Raw genomic sequence first — 26,142 nt, forward strand, 5'->3', positions numbered from 1 at the left:
CAGGGGTGATGGTGGTGGCAGCACAGGGCTGGAGGCCACCCAGGGGACCCTCCAGGAACTCGTAGCCCATGGGTAGAGACAGAAGCATCAATGGTGTACCTGTCTAAGGAAATATACTGAGGTCAAGGAGAGACTGGCTCAGCCTGAGGAAACCAGGAAGGCTTCCAAAAGCAGGTCACTGCTGAGCTGGATGGTAAAACACGGCAATGAACGTGAGTCCCAACAGATCCTGTGTGGTCTTCCTACTTTCAGACTGCTGCCTTTTAATATCTACACTCCACATAGTAACCTTAAGATCACTTCTTAAACCTTGCAACTTCACTTCCAATAAACTCCAAACTCCTTTGCATGGCCACCTCCTTGACCACACTGACCACATCTGAAACTGTACTCTTCTCTCCATGCATCAACCACACTAGGCTTTCCCCTTGTCCTGGGGATGCCAAGCTTGTTCCCACCTTGTGGCCTTGGCATTGGGACATCCCTATATCTTAGTTTTTTCAAACTTATTTTTACTACTATCCACTGTGTTGGTGGTGGTTTAGTCACCACACTGTGTCTCTCTTGCGACCCCATGGACTGTGGGTTGCCATTTCCTTCTCCAGGGGATCTTCCTGACCCAAGGATCAAACCCCAGTCTCCTGCATTGCAGGAGGATTCTTTACCAACTGAGTCACCAGGGAAGCCCAACTATCCACTGTAACAGCTACATTTTATATCATAATTTGAGAGCGACATAAATATCTAGTAGTGTTATATACAACAGAAATAGTAGTTTCCTGAAACAGTGTTTACCCTTACCACATGTGACAGACTCTAATTAATCTGCTTTATTCATGTCCATTCAGTTCTGTTTCATTTTTTTAAAAAAAGATCTGGGAGGTGGGTCATAGAGGATCCTGCTGTGATGTATATCGGAGAGTGTTTTGCTTATGTTCTCCTCTAGGAGTTTTATAGTTTCTGGTCTTACGTTGAGATCTTTAATCCATTTTGAGTTTATTTTTGTGTATGGTATTAGAAAGTGTTCTAGTTTCATTCTTTTACAAGTGGTTGACCAGTTTTCCCAGCACCACTTGTTAAAGAGATTGTCTTTAATCCATTGTATATTCTTGCCTCCTTTGTCAAAGATAAGGTGTCCATATGTGTGTGGATTTATCTCTGGGCTTTCTATTTTGTTCCATTGATCAATATTTCTGTCTTTGTGCCAGTACCATACTGTTTTGATAACTGTGGCTTTGTAATAGAGCCTGAAGTCAGGTAGGTTTATTCCTCCAGTTTCATTCTTCTTTCTCAAGATAGCTTTGGCTATTCGAGGTTTTTTGTATTTCCTTACAAACTGTGAAATTATTTGTTCTAGCTCTGTGAAGAATACCGTTGGTAGCTTGATAGGGAGAGGGGGAGGATGGGGAGATTTGGGAGAATGGCATTAAAACATGTATAATATCATGTATGAAACGAGTCACCAGTCCAGGTTCGATGCATGATACTGGATGCTTGGGGCTGGTGCACTGGGACGACCCAGAGGGAGGGTATGGGGAGGGAGGAGGGAGGAGGGTTCAGGATGGGGAACACAGGTACACCTGTGGCGGATTCATTTCGATATTTGGCAAAACTAATACAATATTGTAAAGTTTAAAAATAAAATAAAATTTAAAAAAAAAAAAAGATCTGGTCATAAACCTCTAAACAGAGTTCATGATTCACTGTTTCCCAGTCAGCAGTTTGAAAAACTGTTTTAATTAGATTCTTTCCTACTCTTTCTTCCTTTCCAATTTATTATGGTATCAATACCTGTGTTTCATGTATATATACATATATACAGTATCAATATCTGTGTGTTTCACATATATATAAAGTGTACTATATACACATGTATATGCTGCTGCTCTTGCTGTTAAGTCGCTTCAGTCGTGTCCAACTCTGTGTGACCCCATGGACTGCAGCCTACCAGGCTCGCCCATCCCTGGGATTCTCCAGGCAAGAACACTGGAGTGAGTTGCCATTTCCTTCTCCAATGCATGAAAGTGAAAAGTGAAAGTGAAGTTGCTCAATCATGTCCGACTCTTAGTGACCCCATGGACTGCAGCCTACCAGGCTCCTGCGTCCGTGGGATTTTCCAGGCAAGAGTACTGGAGTGGGTTGCCATTTTCTTCTCCAATATATGTATATATAGTGTATTTACTTCTTTACCCCACTCAACTATAGGCTCCAGGAGCACAGAGCTGATGCCTGCATTGTTCACTGTTGAATTGCTGTAAATTCTCCCTCACTGTGTGCAGGTTTATAGTCTACAGTGGGACCACGATTTCAGGAAATATTAATAAAAGTTCACGAACAGGGCTGATATTTAGCCCTACCTTGGCAGGATAGTAAACAGGCATGATAGATTACTTGTCAGAGAAGAAATAACCTGGCATTACTTTTTCCAAGAGTCGAAGGATGCTGAGGAAATGGCTTTGCTCCATTTCACTCCGCTGCCTGACAAGAGCCGCTCTGTGCTGGACAAGGGCTCTGCACAGGCCCTTCCTCTGGCCTCCTCTAGCGGGGGAGTTGGTGTTCCTCCACCACAGGCTCCTTCTCTGAAGAAATGCAGGGGGAGAAGCAACATGAACTGTAATGGTCTGTTTCAGCACATTTGCAGGTAGGCATAGGTAGAGGGTAAACCTATTTGGTTAGGTTAGGGAGTAAATTATGGGTTGCTGCTAAGTCGCTTCAGTCGTGTCCAACTCTGTGCGACCCCATAGACAGCAACCTACCAGGCTCCCCTGTCCCTGAGATTCTCCAGGCAAGAACACTGGAGTGGGTTGCCATTTCTTCTCCAATGCATGAAAGTGAAAAGTGGAAGTGAAGTCGCTCAGTCGTGTCCGACCCTCAGCGACCCCATGGACTGCAGCCTTCCAGGCTCCTCCGCCCATGGGATTTTCCAGGCAAGAGTACTGGAGTGGGGTGCCATTAATTATGCATAGCTTCCTTTAAAAACTCACTTTACTACTGCTCTCTTGTTTTTACAGTTCTAAGAAACTATTTCTTTATCACTCCACTCAAGCTCGGTTATGCTCTGGTAACGAATGACTCCAAAACCTCAGGGTCTTCTAGCAACAAAAATTTACTTCTTGCTCTGTTATGTGTCTTTCATAGATCTACATCTTCATTCCAGCACTCAAACTTAAGGGGCAGCCTCAATCTGGAATATGCTGGTCTTGAGATAAAGGGGGAAAAGGAGAGATGGAAGAGCCAGATGACAGATTTGTGATGATTTATTGTTCTTTCCCTAGAATAAACTGCTGGGGTGGGAAATCTGAATGACTAGGGCTTCTTTGGTTATGTACCATCTATGTCAGGAATTTCATCTGATGTGGTTTCAGCTACCACTCCTCTGGTGCTGTGCTTAGTCGTTCAGTCATGTCCAACTCCTTGCAACCCCATGGACTGTAGCCCACCAGGCTCTTCTGACCATGGGGATTCTCCAGGCAAGAATACTGGAATGAGTAGCCATGCCCTCCTCCAGGGGATCTTCCCAACCCAGGGATCAAACCCAGGTCTCCCAAATTGCAGGTGGATTCTTTACCATCTGAGCCACCAGGGAAATTCCAAAATCTGGGTCTCTTGTCCTAATCCTGCTCCTGAGAAGTAGAACTCCATCAATTACCCTGCCTGTGCTACTCTCTGTTCACAGATCACAAAAGTACCCCAAGCTCAAGCATTTCCAGGAGTGAACTTATCCTCTCCTCTTTAATGAACTTCCTCTCCTTTATTCTCCTCATTTCTGCTAGTGATACTGGGATCCTTCCAGCCACACAGACATGAAGGTTTGGTTTCCACTTCCCCCTCTTGAGCTTTTTGTATTAAATAAGTTATCAAGTCATCTACCCCACATCTTCACAGGTTCATATACGTCCAATTCTCAAGGCTTATCTCAAATCACATCACTATAGGAAGTCTATTTTTATCTTTCCAACCAGGTATGATCCTCAAAGGAGAGGGAGGGGAAGACAAGAAGAAATATTTGAAGAAATAATGGCTGAAAAAGTTTCCAAACTTGATGAAACCTATAAACCCACAGATCCAAGGTCAATGAACCCCAACCACAAGAAACACACACAAGGGATAGTTAGGGATTTTGGAAAGGTCATGTACACACTGCTATATTTAAAACGGATAACCAACAAAGACCTATTGTATAGCATGTGGAATTCTGCTCAATGTTATGTGCCAGCTTGGATGGGAGTGGAGTTTGGGGGAGAATGGATACATGTATATCCATGTATATGTATGGCTGAGTCCCTTCACTTTCACCTGAAACTACAACATTGCTGATTAGCTATACCCCAATACAAAATAAAAAGTTTAAAAAAACACACACACAACATAAAAAAATGTACATAATGTAAAAAAAAAAAGTACAATCAAGGAACATCATAAACAAATTGCTCAAAATCAGTGATAGAGAAAAACTTCCAATTACCTGAAGGAAAAAAAAAAAAAAGAGGCTTTCCATACAGAAGAACAAAGTTAAGGAAGACAGCAATTTTCTCAGTGGAAACTATGTATCCAGAAAGACAGGGCAGCCACATCTTTAAAGTCCCAAGTGAAAAAAAAACCTGACAACCTAGAATTCCATACCCTGGGAAAATAGCTTTTGAAGACAGAAGTAAATTAAAGACATTTTCAGACATGCAAAAGCCAAAAGAATTCAGCAGCAGCAGAACCATGCTGGAAAAAAAAAAAAAAAAAAAAAAAAAAAAACACATGTCCTCTGGCTGAAGAATGGTAACAAATTGAAATGTGTACCTATGAACAGACTGAAGAGCACTAGAATTGATAACTAAATGCGTATATTTGGAAGTTTTAAAATTATTTTTCTCTTTAAAAGATAATTAACTGTTGGGGGGAAAAAGTCATAGAAGGTCAGAGAAAGATGGAAATCTGGGCAGTCACTTGTTTGCAAAGTTATTTACTTATTTCATTCAACTGACAGGAGGGCCAGGAATATAAATCAGCTTTCCTGATGCCGTGTTCGGATTTTGAGCTACCTAACTGAATGATGACAGATACAAAACTCCTTTCTAACAGACCAGAAAACAGTTACTCTTTTTCTGGTTTCCAGGTCAAATACTTCCTCTTCAGGCCTTCCTTTACCCATTCCTTGCTCAACACAGCCCCTCATGATAATATTTGCACAGTGCTTTATAACTGCCAACCTTTCCATGTCTGTTACCTCACTTGATCCTAAGAACAACTCCAAGAAGTCCGTAGGCCAGGAATTTGCATTTTCCTGATTTCACAGATGCAGAAACTGAAGCTCAGATCCCAGTTAAATTTCCCAAGATGAGAGAGTAATAGCTTGGTGACACGAGGAATTGAATTTCAACTTTCTGACTCCAGATCCTGTGCTCATTCCACCATTCTGCCTCTCACGTGTCCTTATTCCATGTTAGGTGGCAACATTCTCCTGCTAGTAAATTATTTTCTCATACTTAAAAGTCATGACTTTACTAAAAAAAAAAAACAAAGCAACCTCAGAAAAGCAAAATTACGACTTTTTCTTTCACTCAACCCTTGGGCTTATTTATAACATATTCCTTCTCTCAGCAAAAGGAGACCTGAAAATGGCACATTTAGCGTTTGCCTACAAGGAACATTGGAACGATTAGACTTAAAGAAAGTTCCATGATGACTGAACAAATTAGTCACAGATTGGAAAACAGGGCGATTGGTACACCATCCAACAGAAGGAATAAAATGTACAGTTTATCAATGAGAAGTTTCTTGGTCTCATTTTTAACATGCTTTAAATGTAGGCATGGGGGCTTCCTTGGTGGTTCAGTGGTTAAGAATCTGCCTTGCAATGCAGGGGACAGGGGTTCAATCCCTGGTCAGAGAAGATCCCACATGCCTTGGAACAGCTAAGCCCATGCTCCACAACTACTGAGCTCCAAGCTCTAGAGCCTGCAAGCCGCAACTGCTAGGCCTGTGGGCTCCAACTACTAAAGCCCTAGAGCCTGTGCTCTGCAAGAGAAGCCACTGCAATGAGAAACTTGAGCACCACAACGAAGAGTAGTCCCAACTTGCCGAAACAAGAGAAAGCCTGTGGACAGCAACAAAGACCCAGCACAGCCCAAAATAAATAATCTTTAAAAAAAATTAAATGTTTTAAGTGTGGTGTGGCCACATTTAGATGATACCAAATTTATAGACATGAAATTTGAAGCCATGAAAGACACTTGCTCCCCGGAAGAAAAGTTATGACCAACCTAGACAGCATATTAAAAAGCAGAGACATTACTTTGCCAACAAAATCCATCTAGTCAAGGATATGGTTTTTCCAGTGGTCATGGATGTAAGAGTTGGATTATAAAGAAGGCTGACCTCCAAAGAATTGATGCTGTTGCACTGCAGTGTTGGAGAAGTCTCTTGGGAGTTCCTTGGACAGCAAGGAGATCCAACCAGTCCATCCTAAAGGGATCAGTTCTCAATATTCATTGGAAGGACTGATGCTGAAGCTGAAACTCCAAAAGTTTGGCCACCTGATGCGAAGCACTGACTCATCTGAAAAGACCCTGATGCTGGGAAAGACTGGAAGGTAGGAGAAGGGGATGACAGAGGATGAGATGGTTGGATGGCATCACCGTCAATGGACGAGTTTGAGTAAACTCCGGGAGTTGGTACTGGACAGGGAGGCCTGGCATGCTGCAGTCCATGGGGTTGCAAAGAGTCGGGACACGACTGAATGACTGATCTGACGGAAATTTATACTAAAAATAACCTATTACCAGTGAAAATTTTGTGGAGACAAATTGTTTCATTCAGTGAACATCCCACTGCACCCCACCCTCCACACCTCCGGTTTGTGTAGGTCATTGAATTAAGTGCTATAGATGGAACAAAAAAAGGCCTTATTGCCAAGCTGTTCATTAACAGAGACTCAGATACACTTCACATGAACTGTAATGGAGGTAAGTACTCCAGGAAAGGAGGCAGGCCAACTCAACAAGTCATTCTCCAAAGCCAGTTTACTGGAAGTTCATTTGTCAGATGATCAGAGAATGGGAGAAGGCCATGGCAACCCACTCCAGTACTTTTGACTGGAAAATCCCATGGATGGAGCCTGGTAGGCTGAAGTCCATAGGGTTGCTAAGAGTCAGACACAACTGAGTGACTTCACTTTCACTTTTCACTTTCACGCACTGGAGAAGGAAATGACAACCCACTCCAGTGTTCTTGTCTGGAGAATCCCAGGGACGGGGGAATCTGGTGGGCTTCGGTCTTTGGGGTCGCCCAGAGTCAGACACAAGCGACTTAGCAGCAGCAGCAGAGAAAATGGCCAATTCACAGAATTTTCCATGTACTAATAAATCTTTTATGGGCTTCCCTGGGCTTATCTTTTTTCAGATGGTAAAGAATCTGCCTGCAATGTGGGAGACCAGGGTTCAATCCCTGGGTTGGGAAGACCCCCTGGAGAAGGGAATGACTATCCACTCCAGTGGAATGCCTAGAGAATTCCATGGGCAGAGGAGCCTGGTATGCTACAGTCCATGCTCTTTCATTACAGCAAACGTGCTTACAATGCACAGAGAATGTATATTCTGGTGAGCTCAGTCTTTGGAACACAGATCTCATAGGACTCCCCTTCCTGGGGGCAATAATTAGGATTAATATTATGACTGTTCTCTACATAAAGTCTAAGCCCTGTCCTTTCCCAAAAGACAAATGTGCCTTGAATGAAGTAGTGATCACAGGCCATAATGGTCCACCATTCCCATTCCAAGGAGAAAAACAACGCCAGGTTGGGTCCACCAAGCTTGGCTATGGCTGTTCTCAAAGTGCCAAAAATCTGCAGCAGTCTGAGTTGCTTATAATGGAAAATGCTGGGTTTCAACAAAAAAAAGGGTAATAGATTAAAAACAACAATAAATATTTAAGAGATTTATTAAAGCATCTTATCTCAAAGATGGAAACACATACAAATTAGAAACATGCAACCATCATCTTCCACAGTCAAGTTAAAATGTTATATATTTTTCGTATTTTCATAGCTGAAAACTTTAGATCTTAAACTGAACTCATTCACCCTGAATATTTAATTCATTCTTCCTGAAAGTATCCAGGGCAGCAAATAACCAAAATGCAAACTATTATATAAAGAAAGTGCAAAGTTAAAAAAGAATATGTGTAGAGAATGCCCCCTTCCCACCCACCCCCAATCAAAGGCAAACAATGGCACTTTGCTCTTGCTTAACCTAGATTGTCTTCAAAAACTACTAAAATGTAACATACTTAACAACAAAATCTGACTTTTAATACTATCCAAAAAGCTTGTTAGTGTTTGAAAATAAATGCTTAAACAAAGGAAAATGAACTTTGTATCAAACAAGTATGATGAGCCCTGTGTTGCAGCATTCTGTAAAATGAACAAGACAAAAAGCTGGTATAGGGTTTATTGAAAAAGGCAGAATTTCTTCAGGCAGGTATGTAAGGAGGTGGTGGTTCTTTCTCAGGCATCTTCACTGCCATTTCATAGGTTGGCAAAACATACTGAAAAGAGACAAGAAAAAATTATATTGGACTTAATTCTCCTTTAAATTTCTACCTTAATAACTGTTTTCAGATTTAATACCTTAAATAGGGGTATACCAACCCACAGAGGAGAGCTAAAGAAACTGTTAGCTAAGTACACCTGACTCTTCAGGATACCTGACCCTTAAGTAATGAGAACATTAGAGGTGCCAACACTGCACAGTCAGCCCTCCGTATCTGTGGTTCCACATCTATGGACTCAATGCAGACTGGGTAAGTATTGTAGTATTTACTACTGAGAAACATCTGTGTATTAGTGGACTCTCTAGTTAAAAGCCATGGTGTCCAAGGGTCAACTATAGTTCTTTGGAGTAGAGATAACTAATAACCTGGAGCTTTACCTGCAGGGGATGTGTCTGATCCAAGATCACTAGAGAGGATAACAGAAGAGGAAGTTAAGAAGGGAAGGCAGAGACAATTTTGCTTCTGAACAGACCCTGAGGCCACCAGGATACCCTGATAGGCAGTATGTACTGCCCTCCCTTGCTCCACTGTGACTGATAAAGCAGCCAGGCCAAGTCACCTCAAGAATGGAGGATCTCGGTGAAGGGCCCGCTGAACCCTGCTACAGGAACCCTCCAGTACGAGGCTGTATTTTATCAGAATCTATAGTCAAAGCATCAAGCACTTGTATCGCCTGCTCTAAGGTGAAGGGCATACCTAGGTAAAGAGTGGCATTTTTAAGCTAAGTGACTCCAACGTGACAGGCTGACGCTACATGGGCCATATACACTCTACATGCTGGAAGCCTGGAAGACAGTACAGCAGCAACTAGAGGGTCTAAGAAGGAGGCCTCCCAACAGACTCACGGAACGTACTGCATTCTTCTCCCTACAGGAAAGTCAGCTTCCCCTTTGGATCCTATGGATGTTTTTGGAAAACACCACAAGCTTCAGCTGATGGTACCCTATCCTCAGAAGTTCCAGAAACCAAGAGCCTGGCATCGCTCATACTGCTGTTCACTGACTGGTCTCCCCCTCAAAATGCAACACTTGGAGACTGATCATGAGTCAAAACCATTGGCCAGATGGAATGAGATGAGCAGTACAGAGTGTCTCCAGCTCACATACCCAGGATTCCAACTGGGAAATGCTGAAACTTGCAGATTTAAGCTATTCGTGCCCTAAACCACAGTTACAGCACTGAAGAGAAAATCAAGGTTCAGATTATTCTTTTGGGAATTCTCAATAATGGCTAGTGAAGCTTTAATATCATAAAAGATCATTCACCTGTGGAGGCGCCTCAAAGGCTGGGTACACAGCAATCTCCGGCATGTTTCTGTTGTTGATGTATTTATAACAGTTCCAAACACAGTTAATCAGATAAGCCTAAAGGAATACAAACAAAATTTACATATACACCAAACTCAACTGTATGTAAAATTATAGTTTTAATGCGGCTGCACTGTGAAGCCACTGGCAGCGATTGCCTTTTTCTTCTTTTAAGGCTTCCCAGGTGGCTCTACTGGTATAGAACCTGCCTGCCAGTGCAGGAGATGTAAAAGACCCAGGTTCGATCCCTGGGTTGGGACGATCCCCTGGAGAAGGAAATGGCAACCCACTCCAGTATTCTTGTCTGAAAAATTCCATGGACAGAGGAGCCTAGGGGGCTATAGTCCATAGGGTTGAACAGAGTGAGACACAACTGAGCAACTAACTTTATTTTTTAACTTATAAATTTAATTTAAATTTACCTGCTCTAAAATTAAGGAGTCTTATAATGCTCTCCCTGCATTTTCTCCAGAGAAGGGAACCAGCATCCACTTGGACCAAGTACAGGCCAGGAGTTTTCCCTACGTGCCCTCACTTAAATGTCACAAGCTTTATTACCACTATTTTACAGAGAAACCCAAGTCTGGGATTCCAATTCACGTGTGATAACCACGATGCTGCAGAAGGAATTCTATTTCTGAACTTTGGGAATTTTAAGAGATTTTCAATCCCAACCATGAACCATGTCCAAAAACATGATGTTCCTAGACAAGAAGAATCCTGGTTATCTCCAACCACTGCCTAAAAAGGACAGAAGACATTCCCTGGAGCTATCTCTACCATATTAGAATAAGGAGAGCTATGAGGAGACACGGGCAACAAGAAGGTCTGGAAGGACACTCTCACAATCCAAATGCCCCCCTTCCCCACCAAATAGTCGGTAACTCACCTTAAAAATGATGAACAAGGCAAAGAACACAAGAACAATGAACAAGAGGCAGCTGGAGTCCAATGCCAGGAGGTCATCTTTATAGGGAAAATCAGGCTATAAAAAAAAGGCAGGGACAAATAGGCAGAGCAGAAGGGAGTTTTAGAGCCCTCAAGCAGAGTGCCTTGCACACAGGAAGCAATCAATATAAATGTTTTTTCGAATGAACGAACAATAAGTTTGCAGTATGCAAAATGGACTCTCTACAGTAGGTTTCAATAAAATTCCTACAAGACGCATTTTTGAAATTAATTTTCATTTATCTGGATCCCACACCTCCATCCACCAGACCTTATTTCGGGCCACAGCATTCCCCGTCCCTCCATCCCACAGCATTAACCTCTGCTCACTGCCTGCTGTCACGAGACAGCCCTACTTTATTATTACAAATAAGATCTTCATGTCTTGATTCCCCAAATACATGGTTTGCTCCTTGAAGAGAAGGAAGTTATGTTTATACACCATACACCAACAGTTTGCCTAGAATAGAGTGAAGAATACAGGAGGCACTCACATATTTGCTACAGAGAGAAGGTACTGTCTTTGACAGTGCCAATGAGTGCCAATGAGCACAACTCCAACGACTGCCAAACACAGTCCAATTATTTATTTACTTTTCATACACCCAAAAGTTGAACTACTTCTGAAGTTCTATGATATCCATCTTTAGGGACTTTTAATATTTCATTATTCACATGGTATGTAAGAAGATATTCTATTTTCATCTTTTTGGTTTCAATATGGTCAGTAACAGTAGTAATGATACTTTAAAACGCTTAAAAATAAATAAATAAAACATAGTAGATTAAATAAAAATAGTACCCAAAAGGTGATTTTGGTTTTCAACAAAGAAAAATTTTTTAAGTTTTATTAGCATACACACTTACTAACTGATCCAGATATTCTTTGATTCTTGGCAAATAAGTCAGAGAACTGATAGCAACCAGGCAGCTGAGAACAAAGTCAAAAAGCCGGTAACAGAAGAACGGAATCAGCCAACCCACTTGATACTGAAGGAAAAAATAACCACAACATCACATCACATATACGGAATGACTAAGGACCACGCAGTGAAGTCAAAACTCGAAAAGTATAGAATACTTACAGAAATTGCTCCGTATACCAGCATTGAACTGATTATAAACATAAGAACAGAGACGGCAAAAAGAACACAGGCATTATCTATGAAAACAGAAGCAAAAATCTAATTAAGCTACTTATATAACAAAAAGCATAAGACTCTTTATGACAAAATGTTATTAAGTAATGAAGCTTATGAAATTCATGCCTTTGCTCTTTCTTATTTGTTAAACTGCTACGACTCATGGCCACTGATTTAGGACAGCACGTGAACCTGGTACTCTGCCAGAGACAGATCCCTGCCCAGGGTCTAAGTTTTGAATATGGGCAAACAGATAATTATGATGCAATGTGGCAAGTGCTACAACAGAAGCAAAAAAACAATTAGTTTTGCCTTTAGCATCAGGGAAAAAATATAAATGAAATAACACAAGTTGAGTCTTGTGAGATAAGCAGGGTTCAGCTGGAGCAAAAGGCTGGTATTTGTTTAAACACGTAGTTGTACAGACACCCCCTCTTGCCTAAGATAAAATAAATCACCTGAAAGTCAAGTTCTCCCTCAATGCCCCTTTCCCACCTCAACACCCAAACTCCCTGCGCCAAATCCCTTCACCGTGGCTTCTCTGCTACATCCAGGTCTATTTTCTTCTCTGGTCCTCAATCCGTCCTTGAGTTGCTGCCTTTCTCTACATTAATCCACGTCCACTAAACTTTTTCACAAAGTGCTCATGTAATCTCAAACAAAACAAACCAAAAAGCACCCACACTTGACCTGATGAGCTTCTTAGCACTGTAAGAGTCTAAAGTTGATTCTCTGGCTCTGGCTAGATATCAAGAACCAGAAAGGCACTAATAACGAATGATTAGACTACCTGCTCAGTGTTCGCACTAGTGGGTAAGTGTTACGTATCACTGTGTCACTTGGCAATACAAACAGCATCAGTATCTGGCACTGAACTAAGAAGAGCTCTCTAAATTTTCCTAGAGGATATAGGACAACTAAATGTTAAAGACTTAAAGAACTTCCCTGCTGCAGCACACAATGGTTCTCAAAGGGAAGAATTCAGATATAAACAAACTTGAAAGCAAAATGTGTAATTCAAACAATTAGCTTTCAAAAATCCGTTACTGGAAGACTACGAGTTGATTTAAACTTCTTGAAATACTGAAATAATTAAAGTGAAGCTCAAGGTCTTCCACTGGAGCAACAAAGAGCAAAACCGAGGAGAGATGGAGTGGTGGGTGCAAAACACATTTAATGCCAGGAACAAGGGATACTCCAGTAGGTGTGAATCAATAAAGCAAGCAAAACATGAGGGACTCAATGCCCAAAGAACCTCAGATTTGCACCATATTCAGAACCTCCTCTGGGAGATCCCAAGTGTTTACCCATCTCCCAGGTGTGTATGCTATGCTATGCTATGCTATGCTAAGTCACTTCAGTCGTGTCCAACTCTGTGCGACCCCATAGATGGCAGCCCACCAGGCTCCCCATCCCTGGGATTCTCCAGGCAAGAACACTGGAGTGGGTTGCCATTTCCTCCTCCAATGCATGAAAGTGAAAAGTGAAAGTGAAGTCGCTCAGTCGTGTCCGACTCTTCGCGACCCCAGGTAAGTATAAGTAATGATAAATTCCTATTTGAAAAACAGTTTGCATATGCTGCAGTATAAACTGAGTGTTACAGCCTGTTTGGCTGATTAAAAATAATTAATCACAAACTTCATTTTTTAAAAAATTGGTTATCAGGCCAGTGATCAGAAATTAACTTACCTTTGCAACACCGGGTCTGTGGGAAGGTCAAATTTTACCTTCCAAAGAAATACCAACTACTGTATCACCAAGAACTATGTATTTTTATATTTGCTTACATTCATTGGAAGGACTGATGCTGAAGCTGAAACTCCAATACTTTGGCTACCTGATACGAAGAACTGACTCATCTGAAAGACCCTGATGTTGGGAAAGATTGAAGGTGGGAGGAGAAGGGGACGACAGAGGATGGGATGGTTGGATGGCATCACCAACTTGATGGACATAAGTTTGAGTAAGCTCCGGGAGTTGGTGATGGACAGGGAAGCCTGGCGTGCTGCAGTCCATGGGGTCACAAAGAGTCGGACACAACTGAGTGACTGAACTGAACTGAGGGCTTCAGTAGAATATGGTCAACAAAGATATAATGAATAATGTGATTTTCTATGCAGCAGCGACAACACTCATGCAACACACAATAAACTTGAGACTAAAGAGCCAGTTGCACAGACCTACAAAAATCTCAGTAACCATAAATCTTTTCTACACCTCAATTTTAAGAGCAATATACATGACAAAGGAAAATGCTGACATTAGCAGATTCAGTAAAATTTTACAGCCTAAAGTTTATAAATACAAAAAAAATATCAACATCAGAAGCTAACATTTATTGTTCTATTCTGGTTTTTAATTAAAAACAGATTTATTCAGGAAAAAAAAAAATCAAATGCCAGAAGGAATGTTTCCATATATTCTTGCTATTTCTGTTATCAATTTGACAACAAAATTAAAAGATTATATATGTTTGAAAGTAAAACTAGGACACTCATGTAAAAACAAAACAAAAACACTTTAAAAAACACAATATGAACAACTGTTAGTGTCATCATACTATAATGTATTATTGATGGCCACAAAACTCTACCTGCTGTAAGAAATAGGTTAGGCCTGAGGACAGTAATCATTTGAATTAATAACCATTAAAAAAAAAAAAAAAACACTTCATTAACAGATAAGAGAGGATCATAATGTAAAAATGTGTAGAGTTTATAACAAAAGCTAATCTAAAAATATAATTAAGATCCTGTAATATTACAAATATAAAACACATGTGAACTGGGAACATTTTTCTGAAGAAACTGTTCACACCGAAAAGTCTGAAGCATAATTTTCTATTCAAATATTAAATTTTTAACATAAAATTAAACTTGCATTTTAGAGAAAGATAAATAATAAAAATACTATTGGGAACAAATAATTTTAAAAAAGTAATTTCCATGAATGTTCTAGGAATACTCTAAATAAAGTCCAATGTCAAATCTTCATCTAAACAATAAAAATATATTAAGAATTGAGACCCTGAGCAAAAGATACCACCAAATATTCAAATAATTCGTATTCTATATTTTACTGTAGGATTGTGCTCCATGAGCAAATGTCTCATTCTCTACTACACTTACCAGCTGACCCTCAAAGACTCAGTCTTCTAATTTCTTCTCCCCTCCTCTTTCCACAGTATTTCAATGCGGACAATGCATATTTCTCAGAAATCTCCTAGCAGTCCACTAGATCTTCTGGCTACAAATGCTCAAATTTAATTCTGAGTATTTTTGAAAAGCCTGCAAACACATTTTGTGCCTCAGCAAGTATAACAACAATCAATCCTCTACCTAACAGGTGTGTGTGTGTGATTAGCAGGCTAAAGTTTCAACCAAAAACATACCAGCCATTCTCTCAGACGAATAGTAATTGCCAATGACTTCATACTGAATGTTGACAGCTGGCATTGAGTTTGGGTGTGTTACCTCCACAGTCAGCAGAATTGCCATCAACAGGTTGACCACCTATGAAAGATAACATTTTATCGACTATATTATTAATCAGGAAGCAGTCCCCAACACAATCTTCAGACGTCCTCTGTTTAACTAACATCTTCCCTGAAGTAATAAAGACATAAAATGGGGACTACCTGTGAGATAAAATACACAATATGACTTTAAGAATACTTTAAATATTTCATAAAGTATAAACTTAATCATTTCAGAGAAAAGATGTTGGACTGATCCTATATTAATAAAACAGAATAAAAAGACACCAAAATGAAAAATGAGAGATCACAAATTGCTCATTTGAGTCACATATTTATTCATACTCCTATCTCAGAATTTCTGGATTTGAAGAAGCTGATCTATCAGATAAATATAATTTCCATGTCTAGCTATGTTAATGATCCATCAGGTAAGTCTAAGGCCTCTCCACAGTATCTCCTGTACAGTGGTAAGGAATTATTTCCTCTTGAGCTACACTCAAATGCTTAAAAAGACTTTGACTACATCACTTAACTTCCGCCTGCTGGTCTTAGTCTATGGTTTGAGATATTTTGTTATCCCTTCTGAATAAGTACTCCTCTAACACCTCAGTTCAGTTCAGTCGCTCAATCGTGTCCAACTCTTTGTGACCCCATGGACTGCAGCACGCCAGGCTTCCCTGTCCATCACGAAATCCCAAAGCTTGCTCAAACTCACATCTATCGAGTCAGTGATGCCATCCAACCATCTTGTCCTCTGTCGTCCCCTTCTCCTCCCGCCTTCAGTCTTTCCCAGCATCAGGTCTTTGCCAGTGAGTCAGTTCTTCAAATCAGGTGGCCAAAGTATTGGGAGTTTCAGCTTCAGCATCAGTCCTTCCAATGACTATTCAGGACTGATTTCCTGTAGGATCCAGGTTGGATCTCCCTGCAGTCCAAGGGACTCTCAAGAGTCTTCTCCAACACCACAGTTCAAAAGCATCAATTCTTCGGCACTCAGCTTTCTTTATAGTCCAACTCTTACATCCATACATGACTACTGGAAAAACCATAGCTTTGACTAGATGGACCTTTGTCAGCAAAGTAATGTCCCTGCTTTTTAATATGCTACTAGGTTGATCACAGCTTTTCTTCCAAGGAGCAAGTGTCTTTTAATTTCATGACTGCAGTCACCATCTGCAGTGATTTTGGAGCCCCCCAAAATAAAGCCTCTCACTGTTTCCATTGTTTCCCCATCTATTTGCCATGAAGAGATGGGACTGGATGCCATGATCTTAGTTTTCTGAATGCCAAGTTTTAAGCCAACTTTGCTCAACAAACTAGTAAAATGAGAGAAGAGCAATCTGATCACAGCACATCAGAATCTCAGTTCCCACATCCTAACTAACAAATTTCAATCAACGTGTCTGAAACAAATTTCAATTAACACAGTCTGGTTCTTTTATGCACTGGCTGCATAAATCTTTTAAATGTCACATGCTGCTGCTGCTGCTAAGTCGCTTCAGTCGTGTCCGACTCTATGTGACCCCACGGACGGCAGCCCACCAGTCTCCCCATCCCTGGGATTCTCCAGGCAAGAACACTGGAATGTCACATGAGTGACTTCCTAAAACTCCCAATTCTTTTTCACACTTGATCCTGCTAAGCTACCACCTATATCTACCTGTAGAGCTGGATTCAGGGCCTAAGCGTAAGCCCTTATACATTATCTGCAAATTTCATCTTATAACATTCTTGCATATCAATATTTTCTCCGTTTGAATTCTGACACCCTATGGATAGATTTACACTCTCTCAGCTTCCTGCATTTGAAAATATGATTATCATTTAATGAGATTCTCCACCTAAGTCACTAGCAAGAGAACAGGGCTGAGGACAAGCTGCCAGATAGAGGCTCTTCTCTTCCCATTGGTCAGCAGCTTTCAAATAAAGTCTTTATCTGGTCCAAAGTAACATCTAGAGACTTTGTCAAACATCTTGCTGAAATCCCATCACCAGTATCTGGTGAATTTCCCTGGTCTACCAGGGTGTAACTCCAATTCAAAAAGGAGATTCTTTATGCCTCTAGTTATTAGTGAATTACACAGTTATCCCAAGAGGCACCACTTCCTTTAAGTGCTCAAAACAACCCTGCTAATGATTTAAGAACTGGAGTAGGCTTCCCTATCTAAAGTCCACAGCATCTGCCTTCCTTCCCTTCGTGAACATGGGATACTTTCAAGGGACATCTGAGCTTCTTTATCAATAGTGTTTTAAACAATCTCTATCATGGAGCTCTCTCCTGTCCACCCTGAATGATAAATACGTTTATCAGCTAAAGGCATTTCACATTCTCGAAGACAAGCAGCCCAAGGTTTTTAAATAAGATAAATGTCACAATACCTAATTCGGAATCAATTGAGATTTCTAAAGACACACTATAAATCAAGTAAATTTACATATATTATTTGACTTTATTCTTCACAACAACCTTGTGAAGAAAGTATGACTTATGCTCATTTGCTGACGGTTAAACTAAGGTTCAGCAAAGTGAAATACCATGTGTTAAGCTCACTGAGGTGATAACAGGACAGAGTTAGGACACCAATCTGGTTCTTTTAAAAACATCTTTCTTCTTACTACTACAGGATCACTTACAACCATTCCTAAGCAACTCTTGTTTTGAGATCTTTCCAAAATAAACCATAAGCTAAGGCTACAAATAGCTGTGAAAAGAAGAGAAGTGAAAAGCAAAGGAGAAAAGGAAACTCTGAATGCAGAGTTCCAAAGAATAGCAAGAAGAGATAAGAAAGCCTTCCTCAGCGATCAATGCAAAGAAATAGAGGAAAACAACAGAATGGGAAAGACTAGAGATCTCTTCAAGAAAATTAGAGATATCAAGGGAACATTTCATGCAAAGATGGGCTCGAAAAAGGACAGAAATGGTATGGACCTAACAGAAGCAGAAGATATTAAGAAGAGGTGGCAAGAATACACAGAAGAACTGTACAAAAAAGATCTTCACGACCCAGATAATCACGATGGTGTGATCACTCACCTAGAGCCAGACATCCTGGAATGTGAAGTCAAGTGGGCCTTAGAAAGCATCACTACGAACAAAGCTAGTGGAGGTGATGGAATTTCAGTGGAGCTATTTCAAATCCTGAAAGATGATGCTGTGAAAGTGCTGCACTCAATATGCCAGCACATTTGGAAAACTCAGCAGTGGCCACAGGACTGGAAAAGGTCCGTTTTCATTCCAATCCCAAAGAAAGGCAATGCCAAAGAATGCTCAAACTACTGCACAATTGCACTCATCTCACATGCTAGTAAAGTAATGCTCAAAATTCTTCAAGTCAGGCTTCAGCAATACGTGAACCGTGAACTTCCTGATGTTCAAGCTAGTTTTAGAAAAGGCAGAGGAAGCAGAGATCAAATTGCCAACATCTGCTGGATCATGGAAAAAACAAGAGAGTTCCAGAAAAACATCTATTTCTGCTTTATTGACTATGCCAAAGCCTTTGACTGTGTGGATCACAATAAACTGTGGAAAATTCTGAAAAAGATGGGAATACCAGACCACCTGACCGGCCTCTTGAGAAATCTGTATGCAGGTCAGGAAGCAACAGTTAGAACTGGACATGGAACAACAGACTGGTTCCAAATAGGAAAATGAGTATGTCAAGGCTGTATATTGTTACCCTGCTTCTTTAACTTATATGCAGAGTACATCATGAGAAACGTTGGACTGGAACACAAGCTGGAATCAAGATTGCTGGGAGAAATATCAATAACCTCAGATATGCAGATGACACCACCCTTATGGCAGAAAAGAGAAGAGGAACTCAAAAGCCTCTTGATGAAAGTGAAAGAGGAGAGTGAAAAAGTTGGCTTGAAGCTCAACATTCAGAAAACGAAGATCATGGCATCTGGTCCCATCACTTCATGGGAAATAGATGGGGAAACAGTGGAAACAGTGTCAGACTTTATTTTTGGGGGCTCCAAAATCACTGCAGATGATGAATGCAGCCATGAAATAAAAAGACGCTTACTCCTTGGAAGGAAAGTTATGACCAACCTAGATAGCATATTCAAAAGCAGAGACATTACTTTGCCAACAAAGGTCCGGCTAGTCAAGGCTATGGTTTTTCCAGTGGTCATGTATGGATGTGAGAGTTGGACTGTGAAGAAGGCTGAGCGCCAAAGAATTGATGCTTTTGAACTGTGGTGTTGGAGAAGACTCTTGAGAGTCCCATGGACTGCAAGGAGATCCAACCAGTCCATTCTGAAGGAGATCAGCCCTGGGATATCTTTGGAAGGAATGATGCTAAAGCTGAAACTCCAGTACTTTGGCCACCTCATGCGAAGAGTTGACTCACTGGAAAAGACTCTGATGCTCGGAGGGATTGGGGGCAGGAGGAGAAGGGGACGCCAGAGGATGAGATGGCTGGATGGCATCACTGACTCGATAGATGTGAGTTTGAGTGAACTCCGGGAGTTGGTGATGGACAGGGAGGCCTGGCATGGGGTCGCAAAGAGTTGGACATGACTGAGCGACTGAACTGAACTGAAGGCCACAAAATGTTTGTTACTCTCTAAATACATTCAGGTACATGCTTTTTCCTTGCACTGCTCAAAAGCAAGGTATTTCATCCTTCAACACTTGAAAGATCTTGTAAGAGACAATCATATTTTCAAGGTGACTCCCCAGTTGATAGCTGATGTTTTAACTGCCCATTTTTATTGCAGTGGGTTTTGGACAGGGTAGGTGGTTTATGAGCTAATATAATTAGGTGAATTAACTATTGAACATATATCTCTACTAAGACACCGTATATTCTGTGCATGGAAATCAGTTCAAAAACAATTCAGCAAACCCTTCTTTACTAAGCACAATACTGTCATAGTTTAAAAGCTCTGTACGGGAATGAAAAATATTTATGTGAAAAATAACATGCAAACTCAATTACTAAATGAAGGAAATGACACATCAAAAATATTCAGAAGTTTATTTTTCCTTTCTTAAATATTTGCATCACATATAGGATTTATAGAAATCTTTTCTTCTCTTTCATGGGTAAGTCACAGACTCACCCACTATTATCTTCTAGTATTAGTGACACTTCAAGTTTCTTTTCATTGTGAGTCATTCTCTGAATATTAAACAAAATAAATCATAGGTCTAATCAAAAGAAGCAAGAAATGATAAATTTCAGCACTATTTCATTACAAGCTCAAAGGATTTTTCAACTCTTCACTGATTAATTATATTTCATTAGCACCTCAATGTAACATTTTAAAGCACTCAACTGGAAAACTCATCCTGTGATCTTATTTTCACCCCTGAGCACCTATCCTATGCTCACAGACTCCATTCTATTTACTTCTGATTACCACTGGTATTTCTAAGTTCCATGCAGCATTTTTCAAAACATACATAAGATGAACTTTGTGATCTTGTAATATAAAATCTGAACAGAACAACTACATACAAACAACTCCAGCATATTTATTCCTGATTCATTTTTCCCTTTTACTGCATTCAGGAAAGAAAATTTGCAAAAATGTAATTAAAATAATGACTGACTTCTAAATCTAGTCACACGGAGTGGTACAGAATGCAGCCAATATGCACATATGTCAACAGCCAGGGCAATGGACACATCCATGCAGAAGGGGTACTGCATTTACTGGGATAAACAATATGGTCTGCGTTATAAGACTTTTACACACTTTATTTAAGTAAACAAACAATCACAAAGAACAGATGTGTCACATTTCACTTGTTTCAAAGGAGTAGGATCAGATCCTTGGAAGCACGCAGCCCCAGGAGAGTAATTCCTCTTTGCTTCTCATTTCACAGCCACACCCATCCTAGAAGATTCCTGAGGACTGGTTTTTTTTTTTTTTTTTTTAATCCTTATTCTTTAGTTTTCCCACAGTATATTCTGCCACAACCCAACTTATGCTCAGACTATAATTAGAACAATGTCTTAGGGCATCTTGATAAGGGTCTCAGGCAAGTCAGCAGACAGCTGTCATCAGATAAAAACCAAAACTGACTGTCTTTAAAAATGCTGTTAAATGTATATGTAGTTAAATGTACACATACAGTTGTTTACCCTTTTGTGCGGTTACGAATGAGATATTCCTACTATTTTTGGAGGAGACAATTCATTTAACAATGGTCTAATGAATACTTCAAATGCTCTAATAAGTTACTATTACACACACATTTTATAGAGAAAGGCATAGCATCTTTCTCCCTCAAAGAGGATATCATGTTGTAGGGAGAAAAATTCAAATGTGTAATTAGTATTTTTAATAAGCACACACAAGAGGTATGCAGTAATTCTTCCAGATAAACAGTGAGGAAACCAGCTTCTTCTGGCAGGGAAGCAAGGAAGCTTCGCCAAGGAAACTACTGAACTATTACAAAACTAACTGTAATTGGCAAAATGGCTGTTAGTACTTGAAGTTGTATAAGTAAAAGAAAGGCTTTTATACTATTTCACTATTTTTGTATATTTGAGATTTCTGTCAATGAAGTTTTTAAAAAGTCTGGGGAAACATACTAACTCTGAAATATAAATAAGCCATACTGATTTAAAGGAGTCAGGAGTGAGGACTGGGAAGGAATACAGCTTGAGGAGCCTGTCTTCACTTCTTCCCTAGCTACCTCACTTTTAGACTGTTTATGGTGAAGATATTCATAAAAAATTAGCCATATATTATTACACCTTTCCAAGACCTACAATTTTAACCAGTGCTCTAAATGCCTTCTTGTAGTACACCATCAACCATGAAGGAGGACACTGCTGCTGTAGACTTTAAAGCTCATTTTCAACCATTCAATAAACATCTGAACTTATATCTCCTTCGATTGCCAGGATCCCAAAGCCACACTTCTGAACATCACCAACAATACTATAATCGACAAAACCAATGGCCTTTTCCAACCTAAGAAAATGTTGTTTAAAAATCATCTGGCTTCAAATTTTTCACTAAATGATAGAAAAAACAATTTATGAACACCAGACTTTAATCTGGAACTCATTCTGAAATTCCCTATTATTTAAACTAAGCATTAAGCTAAACATGCTTCTTTAAATCTAAATGCCAAAGGCTAGCATTTCAGGGCTGGTACATATAGTAACTGACTCTGGCTTCTCTGTGTCTTCTGCACTATTTACTACCATATAATTAACCCTTTGGAGAAGGAAATGGCAACCCACTCCAGTATTCTTGCCTGGAGAATCCCATGGACGGAGGAGCCTGGTGGGCTACAGTCCACGGGGTTGCAAAGAGTCGGACACAACTGAGCGACTTCACTTCACTAATTAACCCTTTGGTACACAGTGTGCAATCACCTAACATGACCTCAGCAGAAGCAGATGCTAGAAAGCAGTGACACTGTATCCAACAGAAAGTTACTGCTACAGCATCTGCAACCAACAGGAGCTTGAGGACTGCACCCAAGGTTCTAAACAGCACCGGGCAACCTCAAGGAGAATCATAAATATTCTCCCACCTGGAATACAGGAAGAAGAATATCCTGACAAGGTACTTGGACTTCACTCACTCTTAGTAAAGAAGCTTCTGGCAAAAAAAAAAAACAAAAAAAAACAAAAGTGCTCTGTTTGGACAAGTCCTCTTTGTGTCTTGGTGGTCTTGGTTTTTAAATGTTGTCTCCCCAACTAGGCAGAAATTATGTCTTTATGTTGCCAGGATCCCGAAGCCACAGTTTTGAACATCACCAGCAATACTATAATCAACAAAACCAATGGCCTTTTTGAACCCTTAACCTAATTTGAATCTGTTATTACTGATTAGCTTCTCGTTCCTTGACACTGCACTTTCATATCTTTGCTCCAAACTTCATTGCTATGCCATCAGTATCTTAAGGGCAGATGCCACGGTCAAGATAAGAAAACACTTGAGAGCCTCTGTGTAGCAGCTGATAGGAAGACAAAAGATGAGTAACACACGTCCCTGTAACTTCGTTTCTATGTGCACCACAGCCATTTGCACTGTAGATGAGCAACAGATCTCTTAAAGCAGATGAACTGATGTAAGCAGCATTTTATATTCCATGAACTAGAAAAATTCATGCAAAGAAAGAATAGTTTATGGGATCTTTTTATGAAACTAAAAGCATGGAAAAACAGAGCTCTGTGCAAAATGTTTTCACATCAAGTCCCTCCAGTGGGAAACAGATGTAAAACTCCCTGTTCCCTATTTTGAGAGAATAAATGCCCTTACTAAAATCCTTCTCTCTGCATTTTGAGTTTCATGGTTTATAACTCCCATTTTTGCTTGCTATTCCTTTCTTTTTTATGAACAGAGTCCAGAGCATCAAAAAAATACCTGCCTTGGAAAGAAACACAGCCAATTACATTCAGATGGCTGAAACTGAGATGGTGCTTATTTTCTTTTCAAGGAGTTAGAAATCCTTTGTTCTGTGAATGGAGGGAAGGATCTGAGAAGAAACAGGAAGATTAAGTTTGCATGGAAGAGTCCCAGGTTGCTGGACTCTTTCTCAATTAAGTAAAAGGGAAGGTCATCTTCCAGGGATGGGGGAAACAGGGCTGAATAAGAGGCTTGAGGACCCTAAAGATCTGAATTATTCATTTAGGGAAGGCAGAGCTAAGGACAAACAAAAGAAACATAAGACCCAGCCCTTTAAAAAAATGAAGAACAAAATTAGAAATATAATGCATGTCCAGTATTACAAATCAGTTAAAATACAAAAGGGGTGAGGGTCTTTGTGGGGAAAGGTGACATAATTATAGCAATGTTTCTGAAGATAAAAGTAGAGGAAATATTAAAATAAGCTTAGAAATAAGCAAATAAGCCCACCCATTCAAGTTTTGTTTTTAATGCACATTAATGAAGCAAGATGATTAAAAAAAAAAAAAAATGTAAATAAGGAGTAACGTGGAGTTCAGGTCCCCTGTGAGTGGGCATGAAACTATATCTGCCTAACTGAAGATGATTCTCATCAGCTGTTTACCAAACAGTAATAATTTCAATGGAACCTCTGGGTTCAGAAGAAATGAGAACAGAAAAAGGCAAAAAAAAAAAAAAATCTGATAAAGTTCTTCCTTTTTTGCAGTTCACAAAGTTATCAGAAACTGCATTATCACTTATGCCACAACCTCTCAAAACAAAAACAAATAAAAACTTTAAAAATCACAAAGTCATTAGCGAAGATGACCAAGCCGACAATATGAGTAGTTTTTCAAAACTTCTGTGAAGTCATCATAACCCCAGACTACCTAAATGGAATCTTGTATTTACAAATCATGAGCTTTAGTGAAAATGAATAGTAGTGGAGATGGTGCTAAGAAATCACAACAGCATTGCTAGTGAACCACCAATCAGTAACACTGTCAACCTGGTTATGACACAGAATCACACAAATCCTGCCCCCACCCCCCCGGGAACGTTAGCACGTTACCAAAACACAGCAGGTTCTAGACAAAGGTCTCAAAAACCTGAATGGGTCTGTGGTGAAAAGCTTCTCACCAGCGGGCAGGAGAAAACCTACTGCATTTGGAAAAAGGCAGATAGTAAGTAAATACTGGCCAAAGGTATTACCTCCAAGAGAATTTCCAGACTCTCAACAGAGACCTGTCTGCCTACATCCCAAACACACTGTAACAAATAAGCTCCAGAAACAAGAGACAACTGTGTTAAACTGGATCTCTTGCCTTCCCTTCAGGTAAAACAATAATGTTTAAAACCAGGCTGCATCTCGGAAGGTGCGTTCCTAATTCTTTCCTTTAGGGGGGTAAAAAGAAAAAACTCCCAGGAAGCACTGACGGAGGGTGGGGAGGTGGGGGGCAGTTCCTTCAGATCACGGAAGCACACATAAAGATCCCGCAGCCTGGTCATTTCCAGAACTGACCACACCAAAGTCGAGCTCTCTCCTCCCGCAGGCCCCCTCCACACTAGGCCGCAACGCCTGTGCCTTCCCCAACCCCCACTTTTCTCCTCTTATTCTCGCCTAAAAAAACCCCCACAATTTCCCTGGTCCCTCCCACCCCCACTCCGATTCCCAGACACAAGTCTCCCCCCTCCAAACTTAAGAGGCCACTAAAAAGAAGGTTCCCGAGGCCTTCCCGCCCCATTCCCTCCCAGTGGATCCTCCCGGTCAAATATGAGTCTCTCCCGCTTCCCCCTCCGGCGTATCCTCCCCCCACCATGGCCCCTTCCCTCCCTCCTCGCCCGCCCTTACCATGTACCAGGTCCCCAGGATGATCGTCCCGGTGCGAACATGGCAACAGCCGCAGCACCGGGTGCTGTAGAACCGGTCGCTGCGGCTCCGCTTGAAAGTCATGGACACCATCAGGAACCTCGAGGGCCTCTTTCTTGGCCGGGCCCCTAACAAACGCCTTCCGCCCAGCGGTTGAAGACGGAGAGCTCCGTCACTGAGGTCAAACCAAACGACGCGTCTTCAAGACCGCCCCCTGCCAGGGCCCCCAAGCCAAGAGCCTTCGCACCTGCGCACTGAGGGCAAAGCGCTGTTCCCGCGAGAGCTCGATTTACGCTTTTCCTCGCCTTCCTCGCACTCAGGCCAATGGAAGAACGGGAAGCTAGGCGGAAGCGGGTTTTGATTGGAAAAGCCTGAAGATTGACAGGATCTCACACCCAATCAGAGCCGCAACTCGCCTCGGCGCTAATAGATTCCCCTCCTCTTACTAGACGGCGAGGGCTGGTTCCTGGGCTTAGGGTAGTTCGGGTTGGAGAG

At 40.8% G+C, this 26,142-nt stretch overlaps 1 protein-coding gene across 1 annotated transcript; it reads right to left on the reverse strand.

The window, feature by feature from the left end:
• Positions 1 to 7,913: 7,913 nt before the first annotated feature.
• On the reverse strand, positions 7,914 to 25,899 carry LAPTM4A (lysosomal protein transmembrane 4 alpha). The gene is made up of 7 exons (XM_005895648.3): positions 25,630 to 25,899; positions 15,330 to 15,450; positions 11,882 to 11,958; positions 11,664 to 11,786; positions 10,738 to 10,833; positions 9,807 to 9,905; positions 7,914 to 8,535 (listed from the first exon to the last, which is right to left on the reverse strand). The coding sequence occupies exons 1-7, from the start codon at positions 25,738 to 25,740 to the stop codon at positions 8,461 to 8,463; spliced, it is 702 nt and encodes a 233-aa protein (XP_005895710.2). The 5' UTR covers positions 25,741 to 25,899; the 3' UTR covers positions 7,914 to 8,460.
• Positions 25,900 to 26,142: the final 243 nt, after the last annotated feature.

This window comes from Bos mutus, chromosome 11 (assembly GCF_027580195.1).
Source record: "Bos mutus isolate GX-2022 chromosome 11, NWIPB_WYAK_1.1, whole genome shotgun sequence".
Classification (NCBI taxonomy): Eukaryota; Metazoa; Chordata; class Mammalia; order Artiodactyla; family Bovidae; genus Bos; species Bos mutus.

What these genes read in the sequence shown, in the direction of transcription:
- LAPTM4A (XM_005895648.3), bottom strand. Translation starts at nt 25,740, where the DNA reads ATGGTGTCCATGACTTTCAAGCGGAGCCGCAGCGACCGGTTCTACAGC. An exon ending in TGGTATACGGAGCAATTTCT is followed by an intron (nt 11,787 to 11,881) that starts GTAAGTATTCTA and finishes TTTTTCCTTCAG; the next exon opens with TATCAAGTGGGTTGGCTGAT. An exon ending in AAGAATATCTGGATCAGTTA is followed by an intron (nt 10,834 to 11,663) that starts GTAAGTGTGTAT and finishes TTTTTTTTATAG; the next exon opens with CCTGATTTTCCCTATAAAGA.